The sequence below is a fragment of the Enoplosus armatus genome, chromosome 2 (genome assembly GCF_043641665.1).
Source record: "Enoplosus armatus isolate fEnoArm2 chromosome 2, fEnoArm2.hap1, whole genome shotgun sequence".
Taxonomy (NCBI): domain Eukaryota; kingdom Metazoa; phylum Chordata; class Actinopteri; order Centrarchiformes; family Enoplosidae; genus Enoplosus; species Enoplosus armatus.
Window position 1 is genome coordinate 18,910,819 of NC_092181.1, and position 22,416 is coordinate 18,933,234.

The 22,416-nt window shown below is 44.9% G+C and overlaps 1 protein-coding gene across 1 annotated transcript in view; it reads right to left on the reverse strand.

Moving 5' to 3' along the window:
• The window catches only part of bnc2 (basonuclin zinc finger protein 2), a 90,554-nt gene extending 68,764 nt beyond the window's left edge, over positions 1 to 21,790 (reverse strand). Inside the window, exon 1 of the mRNA XM_070912652.1 lies at positions 21,686 to 21,790. Within this exon, the coding sequence (XP_070768753.1) occupies positions 21,686 to 21,790 (105 nt within the window). The remainder of the gene's footprint in view (positions 1 to 21,685) is intronic.
• Between the last annotated feature and the right edge of the window lie 626 nt (positions 21,791 to 22,416).

Genomic DNA, 22,416 nt, shown 5'->3' on the forward strand with positions numbered 1-22,416 from the left:
ACAAAAGAGGCAAACAGTCTCAGAATAAGACACAGAGTCATCCAGTGGGAGCGCGTGGGAGATGGGTGCAGCTTTAAGTCCCCCACATAACGGACGAGGGATGGGCAGGCTTCGGGGAAACAAAAGAGCGGGAGAGAGGAGAGAGTGAGAGTGCAAAGGTTGTCACAGACTAGTCACAGCACAGGAGGAGGGGAAAGGGAGGGTACGTTCCAACCTCTCACATCTGTTATTCGTTTGTCCCGAGCTGGGAAGAAAATAGCAGGAAGCGTTCTGGTGGTGGCGGAAGATGAAAAGACAAGAAGATTGAATAAAAAAACATGTGTCGCACATGCACTGCGGCTGATTGGATGTGTCCCATGGATTATCCCCAGGAGGCACTGCCAGCTCGGAAAACACGTGGCGGCCGCGTACATACGCACACATGAGCAATAAGAAGATCCCCCTCATTCATAAAGCAGCTTGGCATACTCACACACACACACACATCTTCTGTCTCCATGGCACAGTGTCGGAGTCAGATCTACGCCTGTGGCCTTGACACACTGGTGTCTAACCAAACCTCCCAGTTTTGTTTTGGCCATCATTACACTTACCGCTGCTACGGCTCTTATTACACTGCCTACATCAGCTCACATCTGGGCTCCTGTGCTAAAACACGCTTTACTCAAAAAGCAAAAGCTTGTATCATTTGTCAGACTAAGTGGCAGTCTTTTGCTTTGTTCATTACAGACACACCAGGTGCGTACAACAGACGCAAAAATAGAAACAGATGCAACAGTCATCGAAAACGCGACATGACAATGCCAAGTGGCAGCCATTAAAAGCTCGTCACTCGCCCACACGGTGGGACCTCCCATCGCTAACGAGCTGAAATGTGGCGGGACACAGGCAGGTAGGAGTGATGCCTCCACTATTATGCAAAGTGCGCGAGTCTGCATATGTATGCACATGCAGGTGTTTGTGTGTGTGAGTGTGCATGTGTGCCGTGCCACTCAGGGCCCATCCCACAGCTCATTAACGGTAATAAGTGACTGCCGCCACTTCTTTTTTGTCAGTGGGGATGCGAGCCAATCAATAGGGTCATTTCACATCATAACGGCTTACCAGAGCACATTATGGCACTTGTTCATGGCTGGGAATGGCTGCCATTAGTGGCATAGCCAGATTAGATAAGGGATGGGTGGGTGAGTGGTGGGAGGGAGTGGGGCAGATGGAGAGAGAATTAAAGAGGAGGAAGGAGGGTGGTGGATCAATATATGGATAGTTATGGAGATAACATCACAATAGGGTGTCTGGGAAAGATAGGATATTACAGACTCCTGATTTTTTTTTCCCTTGTGGGAATGAGGTAAAGATGGGTGTGTATATATATATGAGAGAGGAGGTGGAAGGTGTGTGTTTGCTCAAGCCTTGATGTGTATGAGCACTTGTCTATGAATGAGTCCATTGAGTGTGTGTACAAATTTGAGCATGTGTTATGAGAGAGTATGAATTACAGCGATCTACTCACAAATCTGCGCCTCGCTCAGTGTGTGTGTGTGTGTGTGTGTGTGTGTGTGTGTGTCTGGGGGCGTGGAGGTGTGTTTGTGCGTGCTTTACTTTGGCATAACTCGTGTGCAATCCTGTTTAATTACAGATCAGGCTTTGAGGCAGAGGCAAACAGTGCTATAATTACAGGAAACACCTCCTTTAATATTTTATGGAAATCTACCCTGTGTGTGTGTGTTTGTGTGTGAGTTGCACGTATTTATTCAGTGTGAGAGAGAGAGAGGAACAGAAGAAGAAAACCAGGGGAGGGAGAGACAGATATGTATATGGAGGGCTTGTTCTGAATGACTTCTGGTTCTTGCCTCATAATCTTGCGCCCTTCCTTTCATCCCTCCTTTACTCTTCACAGTCTCTCATTTCAGATTTGTGTTTCCAAATGGCGACGCTAAACGCCCCCCTTTTTCCCCACTTTCGAGCTGCTTGGTTCTCAAATATTTATACTCGCTTTTTACAGGGCCAAGAGACAGAGAGGTGAAGAAAGAGGAAAGAGTCTTAGATCTATCTATTAAAGATGAGCAACATCTCAAATGCATAAAGAGGTGGTGAACACACATGCTCAGGGAAGGCGAGGTGTAAGCCATGGCTTAATGCTTAATGACACACTATGAAGACGGTTTACTTTTTTGATTTACTACAAGAGAGAGGGAGCAGGGAAAACAGGATATGTTTTGAAAGAGGAAAAAAAACATCAGATGGAAGTAATAGAGCAAAAAAAAAAAAGGTAATACTAATACTGTTTACTTTATGCAGATTTTAAATCAGTTCTGCATCTGTTTTACTGCACAACCTAACCTCGGTCGTCTATTATATTTTCCAGTTTTTCCCAAGAGAAAATGTGTGGGCCTGTGAGCAGCACCCAGAAACAACAACAGCTGGAAGTATGTGTATCACAACCACAAAAAAAAAAAAAAAATCACAATGTCATGTCATGACGTGGATGCCAATTTATTTATTTGTGTTTTATTTATTTTTTTTGCGGAGGCCAGGCAGAGGCCAAGCTGAACACATGTTCCTTCTTACCCTGCAGTGACACAAATGTACACACACACAGACACTTGCACAATGGCAATATGCTAATACTCTAACACTAAGCCAGTGCCCCCCTACAGTGCCTGACACACTGGGGGACTGGGAGCAGGCCTCGCTGGTAGCATGCTTTACTACTCTTTGATATGCACCAGTCATTAAAAATAGATGGCGAGCAATCATTACAGGCATCGGAATTAATCTAATTAGCCTCGCACACTAGGCCTCTCTGGTATGGAGGGGGGGGGGGGGGGGGGCATTCTGCAAACAGAGCCACCGGGCCGCAAATACAGTGTAAGCAGAGAGGGCTAGGGCTCTACGGGGGCTGTGGTAGAGGAGGGGGGGATAATCCGCCTTGACTTATTAATACGCGCAAACAAGATTTAGCTCCTCAAAGCAAACAAATGAAGCAAGTGCTAAGAGGAATGGGGGGAGAAGGGGGGGAGCAACAGAGAGCGACATGAAGAGAGAGCACAAGATCGAGGCAGAGCAAGAGGAGATAAATTATTTAAGCCTGCATGGACTGTATGGAGAGCTGCAGTGGTAAAAATGGACTTAGGGCCAGAAGAAAATGTGTGTTCTTCAGTCCAAGGTTGCACCTTTAGTAAACAAAATTTTCAGTGGTGATACACAAGAGATCTAACTGTACTTCAAACCACTTTGAGAGAAGCTTTAGCAAGTCACAACATGGATCATAATCTGCTGACTAGTAATCTTCTCTCAAACACCACCAACATACAAATTCACATTGCTTTCCCGCTTAAATAGATCACTATAAGGTGGACAGACATGAGTCCTTTATTGACTCTATAGACGATGGAGTGCTTAGCCCACAACCCTTCTTGACCCCTGTCACGGGTAATGACTGCTCCAAGGGGTTATTGGTAATAGGCGCTAAAGAGGGTGAAACAGCCCTTCTTTTTTACCTATAGGCTAATAACTGCCAGGACGTGGGTTCAGCTAAGCAGGGGCAGGTCCGCCCTCCCATGATTAAACATAAACATGACTACTTGCACAACTTCTGGGATCTTCTACCGTCTGTTTGCTTGCTTAAGAAAGTTTTTAGCAGGCGTTCAGACCAAAAATAGCACTGTGTTAAAAAATAGAAATAAAAAAAGCCAAGGGGCTGTGTTGGTTCGGAGGTGTTGCTATGGGTACGGCTGAGAAAATACAATCCAGGAAGTTCAGTTTGACTTTGAAGGCTTACCAGATGCCAAAACATGGTGACAACTGTTCTATCTGCTGACAATTGGAGAAAAAGAGCCAAATAACACCTCCATGAATGCATACAGTGTCATTTTTGGTAACTAAGACTTGCCCCAAACCTACGTAAGTTTTATTCCTGACCTTTTACTATTAAATTGTTTGCGACTGTCAACATTTAGTCTCGCTCATTAGTCCCCAAGACACGACAGGCAGAGGTGGTAGTGGTGGTTAAGTGCCAAACTCTCCTCTCTCAGTGGGTTTGTTGGCCATTCTTTCATCCCAGCTTCCCTAATGCTAGCAGACGGTCATTACCATCTCTTTGATAGTTGGGGTCCCAGCTGTGTTCAGGGGTCTAATACCCCTCAACCTCTGTCCCAGTCTGCCCCTCCCACCCTCCATCCATCACTCCCTCACACAACCAGTCTCAGCACAGTCTGAAGGTGCATCTGAATACCCTCAGGAGAGCGGTGGGGAGGGAAGGAAAGAGAGAGAGAGAGAAAAGAAGAGAGCGGGAGAGCTAATACCAAATCTCAGATGACCAAACCAAACGAAAAGTCTATCAAAAGCCAGCTCAGCAAACACAACTGCCATACTGATGAGGAGGGAGCAGAGCAGGGAGGGAACGGAAGCTTAGTTTGTACATCACTTCAGGGAAAACTGTGTGGCTGCAGTAGGTTACAGAGAATCATTATCTTCAAAATATCTTCGTCCGTATTTTCAAAATCAAATAGACCACAGACGCGAAGTGGTGACTAGCAGTGTGTGTGGTCACTATGTGAAATCAGCTGCTGTTTTAGCAATCTAAACTTGCATTTGAGGAAATCAATCAAAATGGGAACAGATCCCAAAGATATAACTGCCTTATACCCGTGATCCTAAATACCTAAAATTCCAGTGATAAGGAATGTAAAAAAAAAATCACATATACACAAGCAGATTTTAACCTTGTGAGTGACACATGGGCTCTGTGTATAGCATTGTGCAGTTGGCCATTTGTCTGTTGAACACACAAGGAAATAAAAACATTTCGGAGAGACAGAGACAAAGACAGAGGGAGAGACACACGTCTATCTGTTTATGTTGAATAGATGGTATCACAGGGCGGTCAAGTGTGGTATATTTTTCAACATGAAGGCTTTGCTGCTGTCATTATTTATCGCACTGCATGCGTGCGCACACACACACACACACACACACACAGACAAATGGAAAGAGAATTAAGAGAACTGTAGGTGAACTGTAACTGTAAGTGCCATGCGAAAAGACACAAGCCAGAGAAAAACCGAGACAATTTCACCAGCACCTCACTCACACGAAGGACATAATAGCGCTGAAAGCGAAACGACTCAATGAAACAGGAAAAAGTGTATTTCTTGGAATCCACTTACACTCAAATTACAGTGACATTCTTGGCAGAGCTTTCAGCACGGGGGTAATACAATGTGCTATAGCAAAAAGAACTTTTTTTGGGACACTAATCAGGGCTGCGACACAAAAGACCAAACTATTAACATGCAAGAAAAAAATATCACAGGAAGAAATCAAATCAAGCAAAGAATGGGGAAAAAAATAGGCCCTGTTTTCTTGGCAGCTTTTAAATCTAACTTCTTCTATTTTTTTTCTTTCTTTCTCTCCCTCCTACCCTCCGTCACCAGGTTAAGTTACAGACATGAGGCGAAGGAATGAGGGAGGCAGAGTGGTAACATACGGTACCATGAGGAGCGAGACGCCGGCCCTCCCTGACATGGCGTGCACTGAGCAACAACCCCTCCCTGGCCCCCACAGGCAAGCACACGCACACGCACACACACACACAGTATTTGGATAGCATATGTACTGTGCATATACAGATCAATCTGCCAAATGCAAGCAGATGATATGATTGTGTTCTCCTGAGTGTATTCACACAGGAGATACACACATATACACGCACACAGTCTGTGCTTCACAGCCCCCTCGCTTCACTTCCTCCCTCCCTCCCTCTGCAGCTCACTCTGCATGTGTCCTGTCATATCTCCTTCAGCCCATAATTGTCCCAACTTATGGTGTTTCTTCCTGCAAGCCACAGTTTAGGGGAAGTGAAATCCTTCTAAGTGACTGTCACAATGCATCAGCCTCAGGCGAGGGACGCTCACCCGCTCGCTCTCCCCCTCCCTTCCTCTTCCTCCCTCCTTCAGTCCCCCGACTGCGCCCCCCCCGCCCCCCCCAATCCCCGCTCACTATCCCTCACTTTAAGTGTTTTTCTTGCTGAGATGCTCCACTTGTGCTTTCACTCCGTTTCTCTCCGACGCTCCGTCTCTTTTTTCTTTTTTTTCTATGCAGTCACCCTCCCAACACACTCTGCTTCCTCCCTCTTTCACTCTCTCTGTCTATGCACTGCATTTAACCTGAAGAGAAAGCTGTAGTCACAACATCACACTGCCATTAGGCCCTGCCTGTGACCTGCTCTCCGCTCAATCCTTGTTCCCCCGACTGCACCGGCCAGGAGAAGCGGAGGTTGAGTTTGCTTCTACTTCCCGTTTCCTTTGAAGGGACGGTCACTCCTTCACACACAAAAACACACATCAAGAGAGGAGCAAAAGGAGACGAGTGTGTGTTCTCTGGACAGCCAGCGTGACCTTTTGTCGTGACCCTGGCATGTCACAACCCTGTGATGCATGTGTCACTTCTTCTCTGCCTCTGACCTTGGTGCTCACATCTCTGTCACCCAGGCAGACTACACACACACACACACACACACCCATTTTCTCTTGTTGCGCCTCACTACACACAAAAACAATGACTGGTCTTTTCTGTCAACCAAATATACTTCCTATAAGTTTTTTGAAGGCCACTGTATTAGATATGTGAACTAGGCCTGCAACTAACAATCATTTTTATTATTGATTCATCTGGTTATTACTTTCTTGATCCAGCGATAAAATGTCAGAAAAAAAAGTCCTTCACAATTTCCCAAAACCCAAGATAACGACTTCAAATGTCTTATTTTGGCCACCAACTATCTAAAACCCAAACACACAGAAGATGCTGTGTCTACACAGAGAATTGTTTTTTACAATATATGGTTTATATATATATTAAGATTACAATAAAATAAAATAAAAACCCAGATGACATTCGGACTGTAGCACAAGGGGCCAACTAAATCAAGCAAACACAAGAAAAGCAAACAGCTGAAAAACAGCGATGTGGTTTAAACTAGTGAGGCGATATATGCTTATTTTGGGCCACAACGATGTGTGTGTGTGCACCCGTGTGTACTATATGCATGTTTAGGTGCTTTTTCCTCCTAGGTGTTTTTCTATTAGCCCTGTCAGGGTGGGGATCGGTGCTATATTGAGCATTTTATTGGAGCTGTGGGCAGATCAGTCGCACATCAACCTTTCATCAACCAATCATGTGCAGCGAGGGGAGGGACCTGGGAGGTCTGGCAGAGACGGACACTCGGCAGGGGAGGCGGGGGGGGGGGGGGGGGGATCGGGTGGTCACTCACTCATCACTTGGATGCAGTCCGGCACTCAGTGTGTGTATATGTCTACGTGTGTGTGTGTGTGAGACAAGAAAAGGGTCAGTCACTGGTCACCAGATGGTAACTGTTTGGGCTGGACCACAGCAAGCAAAAAAGAGGGGGACAGTCTTTTTACTCTCCTCTCTCTCTCTCTCTCTCTCTCTCTCCCTTCCTCACACACATACAACAAACCATGAGAGTGAGGGGTGATAATGGAGCAGACACTAACAAATCTGCACCTCTTGGCTAGGGGCCTTGACTCGGACTCAGAAAGCAGACAGTCTGTCCAACTCATAAGCCCAAGTACAACACACCACAACATACTCAGCAGACAGAGGGACCAGTGACCCTAACTGTACACCGCTCAGTTTCCAGAGGCACTCATTTGTTGTTAAATGACATTTACACCAGTGGAATTCACTGCGGTTAGCTTGTAGATGTATAAGCCATCACTTTGCACTGCAGGAGTCGGGTGAGTTTTAAATACAGCGAGCTGAGCAGGACCTTGTCACTGTGTGTGGCCGTACAATGTGCAGGCTACTGCTGCTCTGGATATTAGCTCTTCTGTATGTCTGGCTATTAAATACCAATCTCCAGCCACACACACGCAGACCACTTCCCTTTCAGTCTCAAAGTCAGGGACATAACAGTTTTGGCTGGCAGTATTGTGTGGGCCACAAGAAGAAGGAGAGAAAAACCAACTGTTCTTTTAGGTGAAACCTTCCAGCTGGAGACAGAAGAGGGGGGAAAAATAGAAACAGGCGTTTGCCAGGACAGCCAAGGAGAGCAAAGTTGCTTGAAGGAGCACTTGTGACCGAGCAAAAGGTGTGTTGGGTAAAGGAGCGAGGCAATCACAGTGAGAGAATACAAGAAGGTTCATGTGAGCTGGAGAACAAAAATGAAGCAGAAAGAGGGGGGAAAAAATCAGCGTTTGAGCAAGCAGAGTGAAGCAACAAGGAAGTGAAAGAGTGTGAGGAGGAGAAGAGAGCCAAGTTGTAAAATACAGAAAAAAAGGAGAGAAAGAAAGAAAGAAAGAAAGAAAGAAAGAAAGAAAGAAAGTAGAGAAGCGCCAGCAGCTGGACTTCTCCTGCTAATTCAGCACTTTAACAAATCAATGCCACTTGAGGAGTACAATCCGCACCCTGAGCTCAGCTAGACGCATCAGTGAGACTGTAGGCGTGTTTGTGTGTGTGTCTGCGCCTGCAGGGTTGATGATGTTGGTGTGTGGTCATCCACAGTAGTCCACATTAAGGTCCAGTAATGTGTTAATTTATAACTCTATCACCCCAGACGCCTGCATTATCCATCTGTGTCACACGCTAGGCCTACTATATCTATCATCCGGAGGGGAAAAATGGCCAGTCCAGAGAGATTAAGCCACCGGTCGCACAATTTCTTCTTTTTTTTCTTCTTTCTTTTCCCTTTACCCTTATCTATTGCATCCCTCCACAATCCTCTCCCTTTGTCCTCAGCTCCCCAGGTCAGGGTGATCAATTAGGGCCTGACAGACCTCTCAGTCCTGGCTGACCACTGGAGCTCCAGAGGCCCTGCAGACATCACTATCTACCCAGAGACGGAGCACTTAGACTGGGTTTTAACACCCTCTCTCTCCCCTGGCCCCGGAGGCCTGTATACGGATGGCTGTTTGGCTATCAGTGATCAGAGATTGAATTACACTTCACCGTGACCTTTGCGAACTCACAACATGTTATCACTTACAGCAGATTGACAAAACAGATTGTAATAACAAAGAATGTAAATGTGTGTGTGTGTGTGTGTGTGTGTGTGTGTGGCTGTATGTGTGTGTGAGCTGAGAGGACAAGAATTGGCTCTATTTGAAAAGACCCTTGACGCATATAAGTCAGTGACACATAACCCAGTCTGTCATAACACTACAGGAGCTGTAATTTTACAGGTTTCCACCACCACTTCTGGGCAATAATGTTGATATTTCCATAAAGTATTATGTAGCAGGAAAGTATACTTTTTTCCTCTTGACGCACTTTATTACGTTTGTCAAAACATGCAAACAACCTACTGTATTTCTTGAGTAAAAATGGCTGTGTGTGTGTGTGTGTGTGTGTGTGTGTGTGTGTGTGTGTGTGTGTGTGTGTGTGTGTATATGTTCGTGTGCGTGCCTGTATGTGTTTGTCAGCTTGTGTTTGTGCGGGTGGCTCGTGCTCTCTTTGTCAGTAGCAGCAGGCACTAATAACACACAGGGGGAAATTATCAATACTCACGCTCTCTATTCAATTTCACAGCATCACTACTATCACCGGACACACACACACACATAAACTCAGGCACACATGTTGACGTAAAATACAACGACATGAATGTAAAACAAAGGGCCTTTGACTAACAGATGTAGCCAGAGGGCTGGTGAAAGCAGGAGAATTGGCTTTGGTGTGAATGCGAGCGATGCATTAATATTTATTTTGTTAGAAATACTCCCCTCTATCCTGGGAGAGAGGTAGTGAACATGAGATACTGAGGCTAAAGGAAGGGTGGGGGGGGGGCAATAGGAAAGACAAGCAGGCAATTCCACCTTTAAAGAGTGCAACAGTCATCACGAGAGGAGAAAGAGAATCTGCCCATTAAGACTAAGTGGATGTCTATTAGATCATGGAGGTAAGGAGGTGGGCATTTACCATCAGTCCAACTCACAAACAACCTTGTCTGCCCCTGGTCCGTGCCAACGGCTGTGAGTGTAATACAGCGCCATCACGTTGACATCATTTAAAGTTTCTCATAAAGTTAATAGAGCTGGGTTTTTTTTTTTTAAATAAATGGCTCTCTAAACTTTAGGAAATGTACTCGTTCTCTATTTAAAACTATTTACTCCGAGAGTGTCTGCCAGGGACATCACCTCTGCGAAAATGAAGGCAATTAAAAGACTATCAAAGTCACCGCCCAGTCCTATGAGATCAAACAAACCCTGTGCCCTCTTTCTACTTCTCTCCCTGTCTGTCCCCTTCACTCCCCCCCCCTTCTCTCCCTTCTTCCCCAGTGTAAAACCCCCCATTCTTATCACTGCGGTACAGTTAATCCTCCCTCTCTCCTCCCTCCTTCCATCGCGGCGTCCCTCAGGGGGTGCGCGAAAGGCTAAAAGGAGGGAGCACATTTGCCACTTGCCTGCGACACATAATACGGAGCAGGCAATCAACTTTGGCTTGACATGTATTTGCTCATCTCTGGGACACACACACACAACCCCCCCCCCACCACCACCACTGCTGGGAAATTGAAGGGTGAGGGGGGGGTTGGAGGGAGGGAGGGAAGGAGGGGGAGCCCAAATTAACACTTGACATTCAATACGGTCAGGTCCTTAATTGGCCGGGGCCTTCCTGAGAAGGCAATTTTCTATTCCCCAAACTGCCCCCGCACTGCACCATGTGCCAGTGTCATCTGTGTATATATGTCGACGTGTCTGTGTGTGTGTGTGTCTGTGTGTGTGTGAGGAAGAGAGAAATTGCATCTGTGTGTAAGTATGTGCCAGAGAAAAACTGAGACAATGTGTGTATGCATATATCTGCGTGTGGCTGTGTGTGTATGAGCCCGGGCCCTGTCCTGAGAGAGGCCCTCTGGTCCCTTCCCTCTCTCTAATGAGGCTGGATGAATTAGCGCTACGTGACATGATTTGAACAGCAGTAGCCCCCCCCCCCCCCCACCTCCCTCCCTCCCTCCTCTTTGTCCTTCTCCCCTCCCCATCCTCTGCTCTTTTTTTCTTGAAGCAGTGACAGGCATCTGGTGGCCGAAAAAATGCCAGGAGCAACCCCGCGGCTCTTGCCTTTATGCGTGCTGCTGATGCTGCTGCTGCTTTACACCACTCATATACACACAAACGCCTAGACATTACACACACAATGAAACACTTTCGCCTTCCTCCTGTTCCTTTTCCACTCACTCACGCACACTCGCAGTCTCACTTGCACTTCCCCACGGATCCAGTTACAGTTGATGTTATTACAGCTTTCAACCTGAGAGGTATTAGGCTTCCTTTAACAGATCTGACAGCATTTACAACACAGGCAAGTCGACGCCTCTAATCGCCTCTGTGACTTCAGCCTATTACCAATTGATCTCACAGAGAGCCTCCTCCTCACCTTCTGACTGATACACAAGCTGTCGGCTCCTTTTCCTCTTCTTTGTCATAATGCGCTATCTTGCTTTGCTGCTACATCCTGTAAACTTGACTGCTCTTTAAGTGCTTTCATTTCGCCTGCAATAAATCTCGCAGCCGTTTGCTTGTGATATTTTTATTATTTATGCTATTGAGTTATATCTGGTCACCCATTGATCAGGCGCAAAGGATCACCTTTGCCCTCATGAGGCCCCGTTGAAGCCACAAACAAGATGCTAAATTTATTAGCTAAATGGTCGCGCAGAAAAATAGCAGTAAATCTAGGTGGTAAATCCCTTGTTGCCACCCTTTACAAATCTAAACTGATCAACAAGCTGTGAAGTAATGGCCTTGATAAAGGAAACAAAAGCTGAAGATTTTTTTTGTATTTGGAGGAAACATAGCAAATGGATTAAATGCCATGAAATATTAAATACCAGTCAGAGTCACACACATCATGCAACGAACGGAGCTCCAACAAAGCACTTATCGCTGAGTGTGTTTCCCGACAATGGAAGAGGCAGCTCAGGCCATTTACAGAGAAAACATCAACATAGAGAAAGCAAGCGTATGCGTGTTTGTGTGTGTGTGTGTGTGTGTGTGTGTGTGTGTGCATGTGTGTGTCAACAACCCAAAATGCATCTTTCAACACACACTGAAAAACAGAGCTTTTTCTTTACAAGAATTCTCACTTTGTCTCGTTTTTAAAAGACCGAAGCCATCATTTCAATCGCACGGCAAATATCACAAGAGGTGGGCGGCAAACAATGTGTGATGCCAGAGGTCATGCACGGTGACCTCCCACCCCTGGCTGGTTGCCGCGGATACAGGGTCAGACCACTTGATGTGTATCACAGTAGGCTAATGAGATCATTTGTGACTTAATTGACATTATGGATTGTTAGAAAGTGAAGTGCGATGCTGCTCAATATGCGATCAGCTCACATGCAGACAGGTTCAATTCAGCTGTGTGTGTGTGTGTGTGTGTGTGTGAGAGACAGAGAGTGAAGGGGGTGTTACATTCAAATGAACAGGTATGCTCAGTGACAACACACAACGCCTCTCCCATCCAGCCCACACACACACTGTGGTATTTCACTGCACTGCGTATATACACACACACACACACACACACACACACACACATAACACATACTCTCAAAAACAAAAGCCACCCAGAGTCTCAGCTTGCCAGAAAAACACGAGCTGTGGGATGCCAAGGCAGCTGCATTTAACAGTGGCCATTAAATGTTATTAATCCAACAGCGCAAACATCTTTACAAAGTCAGCAGAGAGCACAAACAAATGCTTACACATGTTGCTTTAACACTTTGCTCACAACAAAAAGTAGCTAATGAGTTTGGACTCATAGTTTTTTTCAGGGGGTTAAAATGATAACATTGTTAGGAAGCAATTTACACAATCTGCATAAAGAAAAGTGTGTGAAAGCCGGTATCTATGCCTGTAGGACTGAATATCTTTGTGTGTGTGTGTGTGTGTGTGTGTGTGTGTGTACGTTGGCTACAAGCCTACCACAGCCTGTACCACTAGCCTCCCTTCTCCAGAAACCTCCCTAAAATCCTCCCTGGGCCTCTAGCAATCAAATCTCCATGGTAAGCTTGAGACAGAACAGCACAGTGCAGAGAGATAGACGGAGAGTAAAACATTGAGGCGAGAAAGACTGAGAGAAAGAAATTAAACAGAAAATAGTGGGGGGGGGGGGGGGGTCCTCCTCTTCTCCCTCACACACACACACACAAACACACACACACATAAAAGCCACAGAGTTCAACGTATGCATTAAGAGATGTAACAAGTTCACCTCACCTCACATGTGAACTGCGGACATGAAATCACTGTTATCTGTTGGAAAACCATTTTCTTTGCACAACAACTTTGGTAATTTGCCAGCACATCAAAAATGTACAGTACAAACACACACACTCAACGGTACATGTCGGATTAGCAGGGGAAAGAGACGGAGTCAACTGTGAGCCCTGAACAAAATTACCATAATTATCCATAACCATAAATAAGCCTGATGATGATGATGGTTTTAACAATAATAATAGCAATTCACCCTGAGTGCTTTTTCAAATAACAGTGACAGCATTAGCCACCTCGCCAACAAAAAAATGAAAGGCTCTGTGCCTTGAGAGCTCTTCTTCGCTGCCACTGCTGATGGGGCAAATTGGCAGGCAGAGTGAGCAGACAGGGGTCCTTAAGACGGATGTAAAAATAGTAGGCTGTCGATTTTGCCCGTTGCGCTGGCGCGGCTCCAAGGAAAACAAAATAACAGGAGTTGAGGAATAACAGGAAAAGGGAGAAGCCGTGGTGAAAGTATGCCCAAGTTCCTGTCACTTAGCACAGGTCACACCTAATGTCACCTTCCTCTGGACACAGGACGGGAAAGAACAGCCTCTCACAACAATGTCTCTGCCATATGGTCATGTCTTAAAATACAACAGGTCACAGCAAAATCTATATGTTTCCTCTGACTCTCTCTTTCTCGTTTCACTTAAGTCAATTACGTGTGATGATCCTCTCTGCCGGTGGCAATCTCTGGGTCACCAAAGCCAACATGGGCCCCTCCCAGATCTCAAAGCCCCAATGACCCCTGGTACTGCCATTTCACACACACACACACACACACACACACACACAAACAAGACACAATTATACTTGAACCCTTTCATAACTGCCTGGACCTTGGTGACAGCTGCTGCATTCCTGCCGTGTCAGAGTGTGTGTGTGTGTGTGTGTGTGTGTGTGTGTGTGTGTGTGTGTGTGTGTGTGTGTGTGTGTTGCTGCCTTGGCTGTGTGCTCATGTCCCCCTCATTAGCCAGTGGCGGGGTGGTGACATCCTGAGCGACTGGCCCTTCAAACACACACTTCCTCTTCACACCGGCGACTTCTCCCCACCGCAGGAAGCTACCCAAAGACAAATAACTAACAGCCCTCTTTTGAAAGAAAGGAAGAAAATGAAAGAAGCAGAGTGAAAAGAGTGGCGTTCACTCACTTAAACAGCCAACAGCATCAAAAAAAAGAGGAAAAACACATGAAGTGAAAAATATATATATTTATGATCAAACTAAAATATATCAAATGAATCTACACAAAAACACAAACGTGCAAAAATATTGAACTTTTGTTTTACACTTTTCCATACAATTTGCCATGACTTTCTTGTATTTGTAATATTCTACATTATTTGCTCAGTTCAGTGTGCGTCTAATCACATGCCACACACATGGCTGAGTTTGCTGCCACACTGACTGACTTAATTTAAAAAGAATCAAACCTTTTGGCCACACCTAAAACAGCACATGAATCTCCTTAATGTTACATGTTGAGATTTCTATTCAGATTACCGGTACTTTTATTGATTATTTTGTCGAAAGCAACTTGCATTATATAACAGTAAATCAAGAACAACAGAAGGAAATAAATAATGTATTTCTTTCCCTTTACATACACATGCCCACACAGGACTAAAAAGAAGTCCCTGGGAAAGACTCAGCTATAGTAGATTTTACCACTCAGCCCTCTGATAACAGCAGAGCAGATGGTTTCGCATTTCTATCGTTCCTCAACGCTCACACACACACAACACACACACACGCAACACACACACACACGCAACACACAGTACACTGCCCAGCCAGACATATGATAAAGAAAGCCTTTTGACTTCCATGATAGTGTCTCTACGTTCTGTATCCCCCCCATTATTCGGGCATTCACCATGGCGGTGAGGCGGCAGTCTCCTCAGGAAAAACAGGAAACAGCTGACATGGAACCCGTGAGTGATGCTCACATGATGCTTATTGATCGCTGGTTGCCCCGGGTCTCGCACACAGAGTCAGGGTCGGTGCTTAACCATAACGCTGGTCCTGCAAGGCATTACTGCGCGGCTACAGAGGTTACTGTATGACCCAGGACACACATGATCGTGGCCATGTGAGGGGCAGGATATGTATTTTGTGTTGGCAAGATCATGCGAATACTATAAAGTTAAAAGACTAAAATTAGATTTTTTTTGAAGAGATGGTGAGGCAAAGAAAGGAGAATGGATGTGTCTGTGTGGGGAGTTGCATTGACGGATTTCCTCAGCAGTCTGACATTGTAATACTCCACAAAAGCAAACCAAAATATAATGGAATTTAAATCATGGATATTGATTTTATCCACGTAAACGTATACTATAGATGCAACAGACAACAAATTATATTAATGTATCTTCAGATTTAGATAAAAATGAAAGCACATGCTTGGTAACAAAAAAAGATTTAAGAAAGCCAGTTGAAACAAGTTTAAAGTAAAAATGTTGCGGACGTCATATCTCCCTGGTTGGTGCCTGGGTAAATATAGTGGGGACCACAGCATGAATGGGACCTTGTACATCCTCCTACTCCGTCAAACTAGATGGCTTCCTAATAGTACACACACACATGCAGTAAATATACAAGTAGCTGCAGCCACCTTCCCACTCAGTCTTACTCTCCTGTGCGCTCTCTTGCAGAAATAATGCTGCCTTCAGGAAACACTCACATCATCATTGTTGCATATGCACAAAGACTGAGAGAGACTGACTGACTGAATGCCACAGTGGCCTTTCTCAGCGCTGCTTATGTTATCTGGACCCTCTAAACTGGCCAGAAGCATTGCAATAATTGCATTAAACAGTGTAAGAGCCAACCACAGCTTTACAGTTAGAGACAGGTGCTGTTGGTGAAGGAGAAGCTTTAAACCTTTTCCAATCGGGTGCAAGACCAAGCAGCCAGATTGAGAGACACACCCAGTCACTTCCCCTCCTTGTTGAAGAAACACAGTGCTCCTTCTGACACTTGTCCTTGTGGCTTATTATAAGTGGTAATCCTGTAAACGCACTGAACCCCTGCAACGCCCAAACTGGTCCTCTGTTACACGGGTTCCATCTCAAGAGCCCTTTCTATAAAGACAGTAGCTGCAGAACAAAACAATGTGATTTGGCACGTGGAGGACTGGTGGTGGAGATTTTAGGTAGGAAAGATAGTCGAGAAGAAGAGAGAGACAAAGGGGTGGGGGGTAAGAAGAGGAAGGAAAAGCAAGTGAGAGAAGAAGAAGCAGTGAGAGACAGAGACGTAGTAGAAGAAAAAGAAAAAGTAGTAATGGGGGAAGTGGTGCGTGTCTTTTCTGCAAATCTCCTCTTTCACCTCTGCTCTCCTCCAGCTCTCCAGCCAAGGCCAGCCAAGAGACACTTCACCTCGCACCCACACACACATGGAGCCAGAGCCAACACACAGAAACACACACACACACACTCAGAGGGAGAGGACACACACCCACAAAACTGCACACGCTCCCTCTCTCTCTCTCTCACGGACACACACACACACACACACACACACACTTACACAACTGGCATATTTAGCCACCCACTCAGAAAAATAAATGGCAAAAGCACAGACACAAACGCCTTAACGCACACATGCACAGACATAAACTTCAGTGTCAGAGCACACACACACACACTTGACACCAGATACATGTACGTATAGGCATCCATATGCTCTGTGTGCAACGACCCATCAAAGACAGACATGGAAATAATAACAGTTGAGTTTAACGACACACGCACACACACATTCGCTGACTGGGGATAATTCTACACATATGCATCAAATCACTGCTTCCCAGTCCCAAACAATGGCAAGAAGCAATGCATATGCACCACATATGCAACATGCAACACGCCTGTACCCCACTGTGTAAAACAACGTGTTCACACACACACACACACACACACAGCACTGTGAGTGTATCAGTGTGTTAATGGGCAGATTAGCGTGTTCTGTGATCTGCACTGGAGAGGATAATATCACCCTCATTTCTTCAGTCAGACAAAACAAAGCAGAGCTTTCAACACAGTTACTCCACAAATATGTCTGTCATCATGCCCCGTGAGCGAACAGCATTCAGTTTCCAAGGTTTAACATACACAGACAGGATTGCGTAGGCTGCACTGCATTAACGGAATACATGGAGTAAGAGAAAATCAACCAATTTGATTGTAAAATTTACACAAACAAAAAGTTTAAATATGACACGGGACATGACAACACAAGAAAATATTAAAGAAAGATGGCAGAACTGAAGCCAGAAATTTAGGGTGGATTTTTAAAAATAAAAAACCTATAGAGCCAACACATTTGTATGATCACTGCCAAAATGCCCGTATGCTGTTTAGCAATTTGATACTGTATTAAAAACAGCTATTCTGACGTAATCACTGGACAGTTTTTATTTTTATAAGCTGGAGAAAAAATATAATTACTGGTAAAGAAAATATATAAATATTGATTTTATTACCATCCTTTACTGCTTTTTAGTTTATTTCTAATAAAGTTCTGAAATTTGCAAATGCATGTCATGAGGGAAAAAAAAGAAGTTTTGATTTTCAAATTCAAAGAAGGAATTACAAATTGGCAAAATGCATGTGACATTTTAAGAATGCAAAAGCTTTAAGAAATTTGAAGGGAACTATTATCATTATAATTATTATGTAAAATTCTACATGAATGTCCAATTTATATTTGTGCAGTATAAACCCTCGCATCGATCTGTGGACATAAGGAAGCAGGCAGCACTGAGGCAGGCTGTAGTGCACTGTACCTCTTCCAGGTCTCGGCCCATAGTCGACCTGTCGCACTTCAAAGGAAGCCGCGTTACAGCACCCTTGCAAAAAGAAAAGGAGGAGTCTATTTTAGAGAGAGCTTTAGATTGAAGACATACACTGATTTCTTTTTTCATTTTCTCCCTGGTCTGCTGTAAGCCTGGGTGGCAGCACCAGATCCTCAGGTGGAGGTTAAGGCACAGTTTTTTTTACGAGCTTTTCCAACCTTGAGTTGTTCCCACATTCCTCCGACTTGAAGCGGAGGAGAAAATGTAACAAAAAAAAAAGAAAGAAAGCGGCCTACGGCTGCTGTATTGTGGAGGAATTATCCCTGATGAACCAATTAGGCTCGTAGTATCACTTAACTCCGGGGTTTTTAACTTGCAAGGGTCGATATTCATAGCCACGCATGTACAGCAGCGGGTCAATTAAGGCTGCAAATATTATCACTCCGTAATGCCTGGGAAATAATTCAACTCCTAATTAATGTTGGTATTTTTTCCTCCATAAAAAGAATTATGAAAGTTCCCTCTTGCAGTGTTTTGTAAAATGTGCACCGATTTCTGAACATTAGGAAGCTGAGAAAATAGGCAGTATTTATCGAATCCATTTCATTGATTTAATTTAAACTGCATGCTGTTCGTGTTGTTTCCTGTTGACACTTTGCGTGGATTATGAATCTCCTGCCATGTGGCTCAGAGAAAAAAAAAAAGTTTCTTCAAAGATTAAAAGCCCATTAAGGCCTGTTATGAAAGGTGTAAATTATTCGCTTACAGTCTTAATGCCTTCATCGCCACTGTTGTTAATTTCGTTAGTTTAGAGAAACACGCAATAAAGAAAAGCGATTGCATGTAGATATATATGATCAATATGCAATCTTAAGACGCTAAACTTAATGAAACATGAGGGAAATTATTTAATTCACCTTTATTTTTCATCTGTTTCTCCAATTTGTAACAGCCTCGCCTCTAGACAGATATTTTGGGCGAAAAAGTTTAATTGTCTTGAAAACATCTAAGTGACTATGGAAATAAATGAATATATTAATTCTGAAATAATTCCTAATTACAGCCGAAATATAAAAATACATGTCTCGAATACAGGAGTCAATCAACAAGGAAATCAATAAATCCTGAGGTGTCATTCGTTCTCAAATCGACATCTATTTTGTTTATGTAATTTTCTTTACGCTTAAGGAGACAGGTGCTGCTGTTTATGGCTTTATTGTGCTATAAAACACCGTGAAGAGAAGAGAAACAGATTCAACATCAGATCTCCTGCTTCATAAATTAAAATATTTGCTTTTCTTTCATCGGCCACTGATGTTCGTGCACCGAGATGATCAGACACCTGCTGAGATCCAGGAGCTTATCTATGACATTTCAGTCGTGGCAGGAAAATGCCTGCATGCAGGTGCCATTTATTGCCTCATTTCTAAAGCCTCGTCTTGTGCGTGTGATTCACCAGGAATGTCAAAGGTGTTACCAAATGTTTTGGCTGGGTGCTGCCCTGCACTTCGCCACAGCCGCATCTGTCCTGAGCGCACTGCGCAGAGCTGCTTCGCGTCTCTATCGATCAGATGGAAAAATAATTTGGCCTAACAACGATAAAATACCGCATCCCTCGTGTCACAGAGTTGATCTTTAAGGGAGAGAGGGGAGATTTTGAAACACAAGCCCATAACGTATTTCTCTCCTCCAACACCCCAGGGTGCGCCAGCCTCGGCAAACACAAAGTCATTATCGGTTAGATTCCAAGAAGGCGAGTCTGTCAAGGAACAGGCTTCCTTCGGAGAATTTATGTCATGCCTACTAAACATGGGAAGATGTCTTCTAAGTGGTGCGAGGAAGGATAAATAACAGCGAGTCCCACAGCTGATTATATTGAAACAACGGTGCGCATTTGTAAAAAGGATTGGGGAGGCAAACGTGGGGTCCCAGCAGATGCTGAGCGCAGGGGCCCATCCACCTGCTTCATACCGGGAGAGGAGCGCTCTGCTCTCTGAATGCAACGCTTCCAATTCACTTATCAATAGTTTGTATGCTCGTTTCTTTCGGAGAATTTAAGGACAGGGGCTTGTCAAAAAAATATGACGAATGTGATGCTGCATGAAAGGTCAGGAATGCAATTCATTTCCATCAAATAACGTCATCTTTGGCGAAGATTAGGCTGAAAATGCACAAAGCTCAAAACAACATCAGAATATTTAGGTAATGTTCCCAAAGGTTACATCAAGACATGTTTTTGTCTCAACACATCAGTTTCACCTTCACGATTAGACCTCTGGGATTTAAAAAAAAAAACAAAACAAAACAAAACTCTCCGGGCTGTAAATACCGTCAAGGTGAGAGAATAAGTTTCTCATCCTTTACAACACAGAGCCGCGGCGAAGCTGTTGCTCAAGATCCGCTGTGGCCTGAGCGCGTAACAGCATGTGCATGGTACGGAGAGCCTGCAGGTCCCGCTATGATTAACTGCAACCTAACAGCCATCCCCTATCTTCACTGTCTCCCCCTCACACACGTGCGCGCGAACGGACACACACACACACACACACACACGCACACGCACACAACTCGACTCTCACTCCTCTTCCCTCTCCTTACCTGACATTTATCCGAAGAAAGCACAAAATCCCACCGTCCCTTAAATATAACTCTCTTGTTCTAACTTGTGGGCTACTTGAAAAGAATAATAAAAAAAATTAAAAAAAAAACATGAGAGAAATTCAGTGTAACATCCACGATAACAGGCGAGAAATGTCGGGAGGAAATGTGGACTTTTCCGCAGCCGGTGCAGGCTATCCGTTATCATCATTACTTTTCCAGGCGAGCCTGTGTTCATTCACGGCTCCTCTGCTGTTCTGTAGCCGCGCAAGGGGCTTCCTGCCTCGGCCACATGAAGTCAATTAGCCGGTCCCAGAGGGGTGCCCCTTCCCGAGTCTTTATCGGCACTGAGGTTACCAAAACACTGCTATTGCTTGCTTTTAAACTCCACACCGCTCACAGACCAATTACGGGGACTTAAGCATGTATGTAACAAATCCGGACAAGGGATAATCCATCAAATGGTGAAATAAATGAATTCTCTGATATTGTGCAAATTTTGCATTAAAATGTGTGTTTTTACAAATACACAAAATATGCTTTTTTTTGTTATTTTGTGGAGCAGAAAATGACAGGATAAGTCAAATTAAAAGGAACACACAGAGGCTACATGAATGAAAACACTTTCAGACATGGTGTGTATGTGTAAAACAACAACATAAAGACAAACACACACAACATCAAATCTGATACATTACAAAAGTGGGGGAAAAGTTGCAAAAATGCAACTGCAAGTAAGGAAATATCACAAAAACAAAACACAGCCCACAACCGCCTGAATTACACACACACACACACACACACACACACACACTGACACACATAGAAATACTGTCTTTTTCACACACACAGACCAGGAGGTAGTAAGAATCACAATAGCAAACGTCTGAACATACACCGTGAGAAGAAAAATAAAAGTTTGGTCCTTGAATATAGACTGTAAATGTAGAAAGGTGGAAGGAGAGAGGAGACAGAGATGGAGAGGATGAGGGGTTGAGGCTGAGCTGACGTACCTGCTGGGACATTCTGTAGAGGAGGTTGCTGTCAGTGCTCTGCTGCTGCCATGTCCCCATGAAGCCCGGCTGCTCAGCACTAGGCGGTCTGGTGCTGAACTGCATGGAGCTTTCGCCTGCTCCCTCAGCGCTGCTGCTAACGATGCTAATGCCACCCAGACCACTTCTGCTGCTGCTGCTGCTGGTGCTGCTGCTACTGTGGCTACTGGAGGGGATGCTCGGGCAAACGCCAGCGGTGCCGGTGGGTCCGTTAGCCTTAGCTGGTGGTGGCCTGGGCGGCTCTGGGTTTGTTCTGGGCTCTTGTGGGACTGTGTCGCACTCACTGCCTCTCACATCCAACTCTGCCTCCTTGGACTTAGACAGAGAGAGGGAGAGACAGAGAGGGAGGGCAAGGAGGGATGTGGGAGTGTGAAGGAGGAGAGAAGAGAAAAAAAAAGTCAGTGAAGGTGGGTTCTTTTGGGGTCTTGCTGCCTTTTTTTTTCTTCGTCTTGTGCGGGTCCTGCTTCACGAGGAGGATAACAGTGAGAGGGGAGTTGAGGGAGTAGATGTGTGTGTGAGGTTTCTTGGCAGCTCTGGTGGCGGAGGAGTGTGTGTAGAGTTAATTCTCAAGAAGAGAGAGAAAAGAGGGCTTGCAGTGAATTTCCTCGGGGGCCTCGACTCGGACAGGGCAAGATGAGCGGAGCACTGGAGGTGAGGAAGGATGAGGAGATGAGGAAGGGGGGCTGATGAGA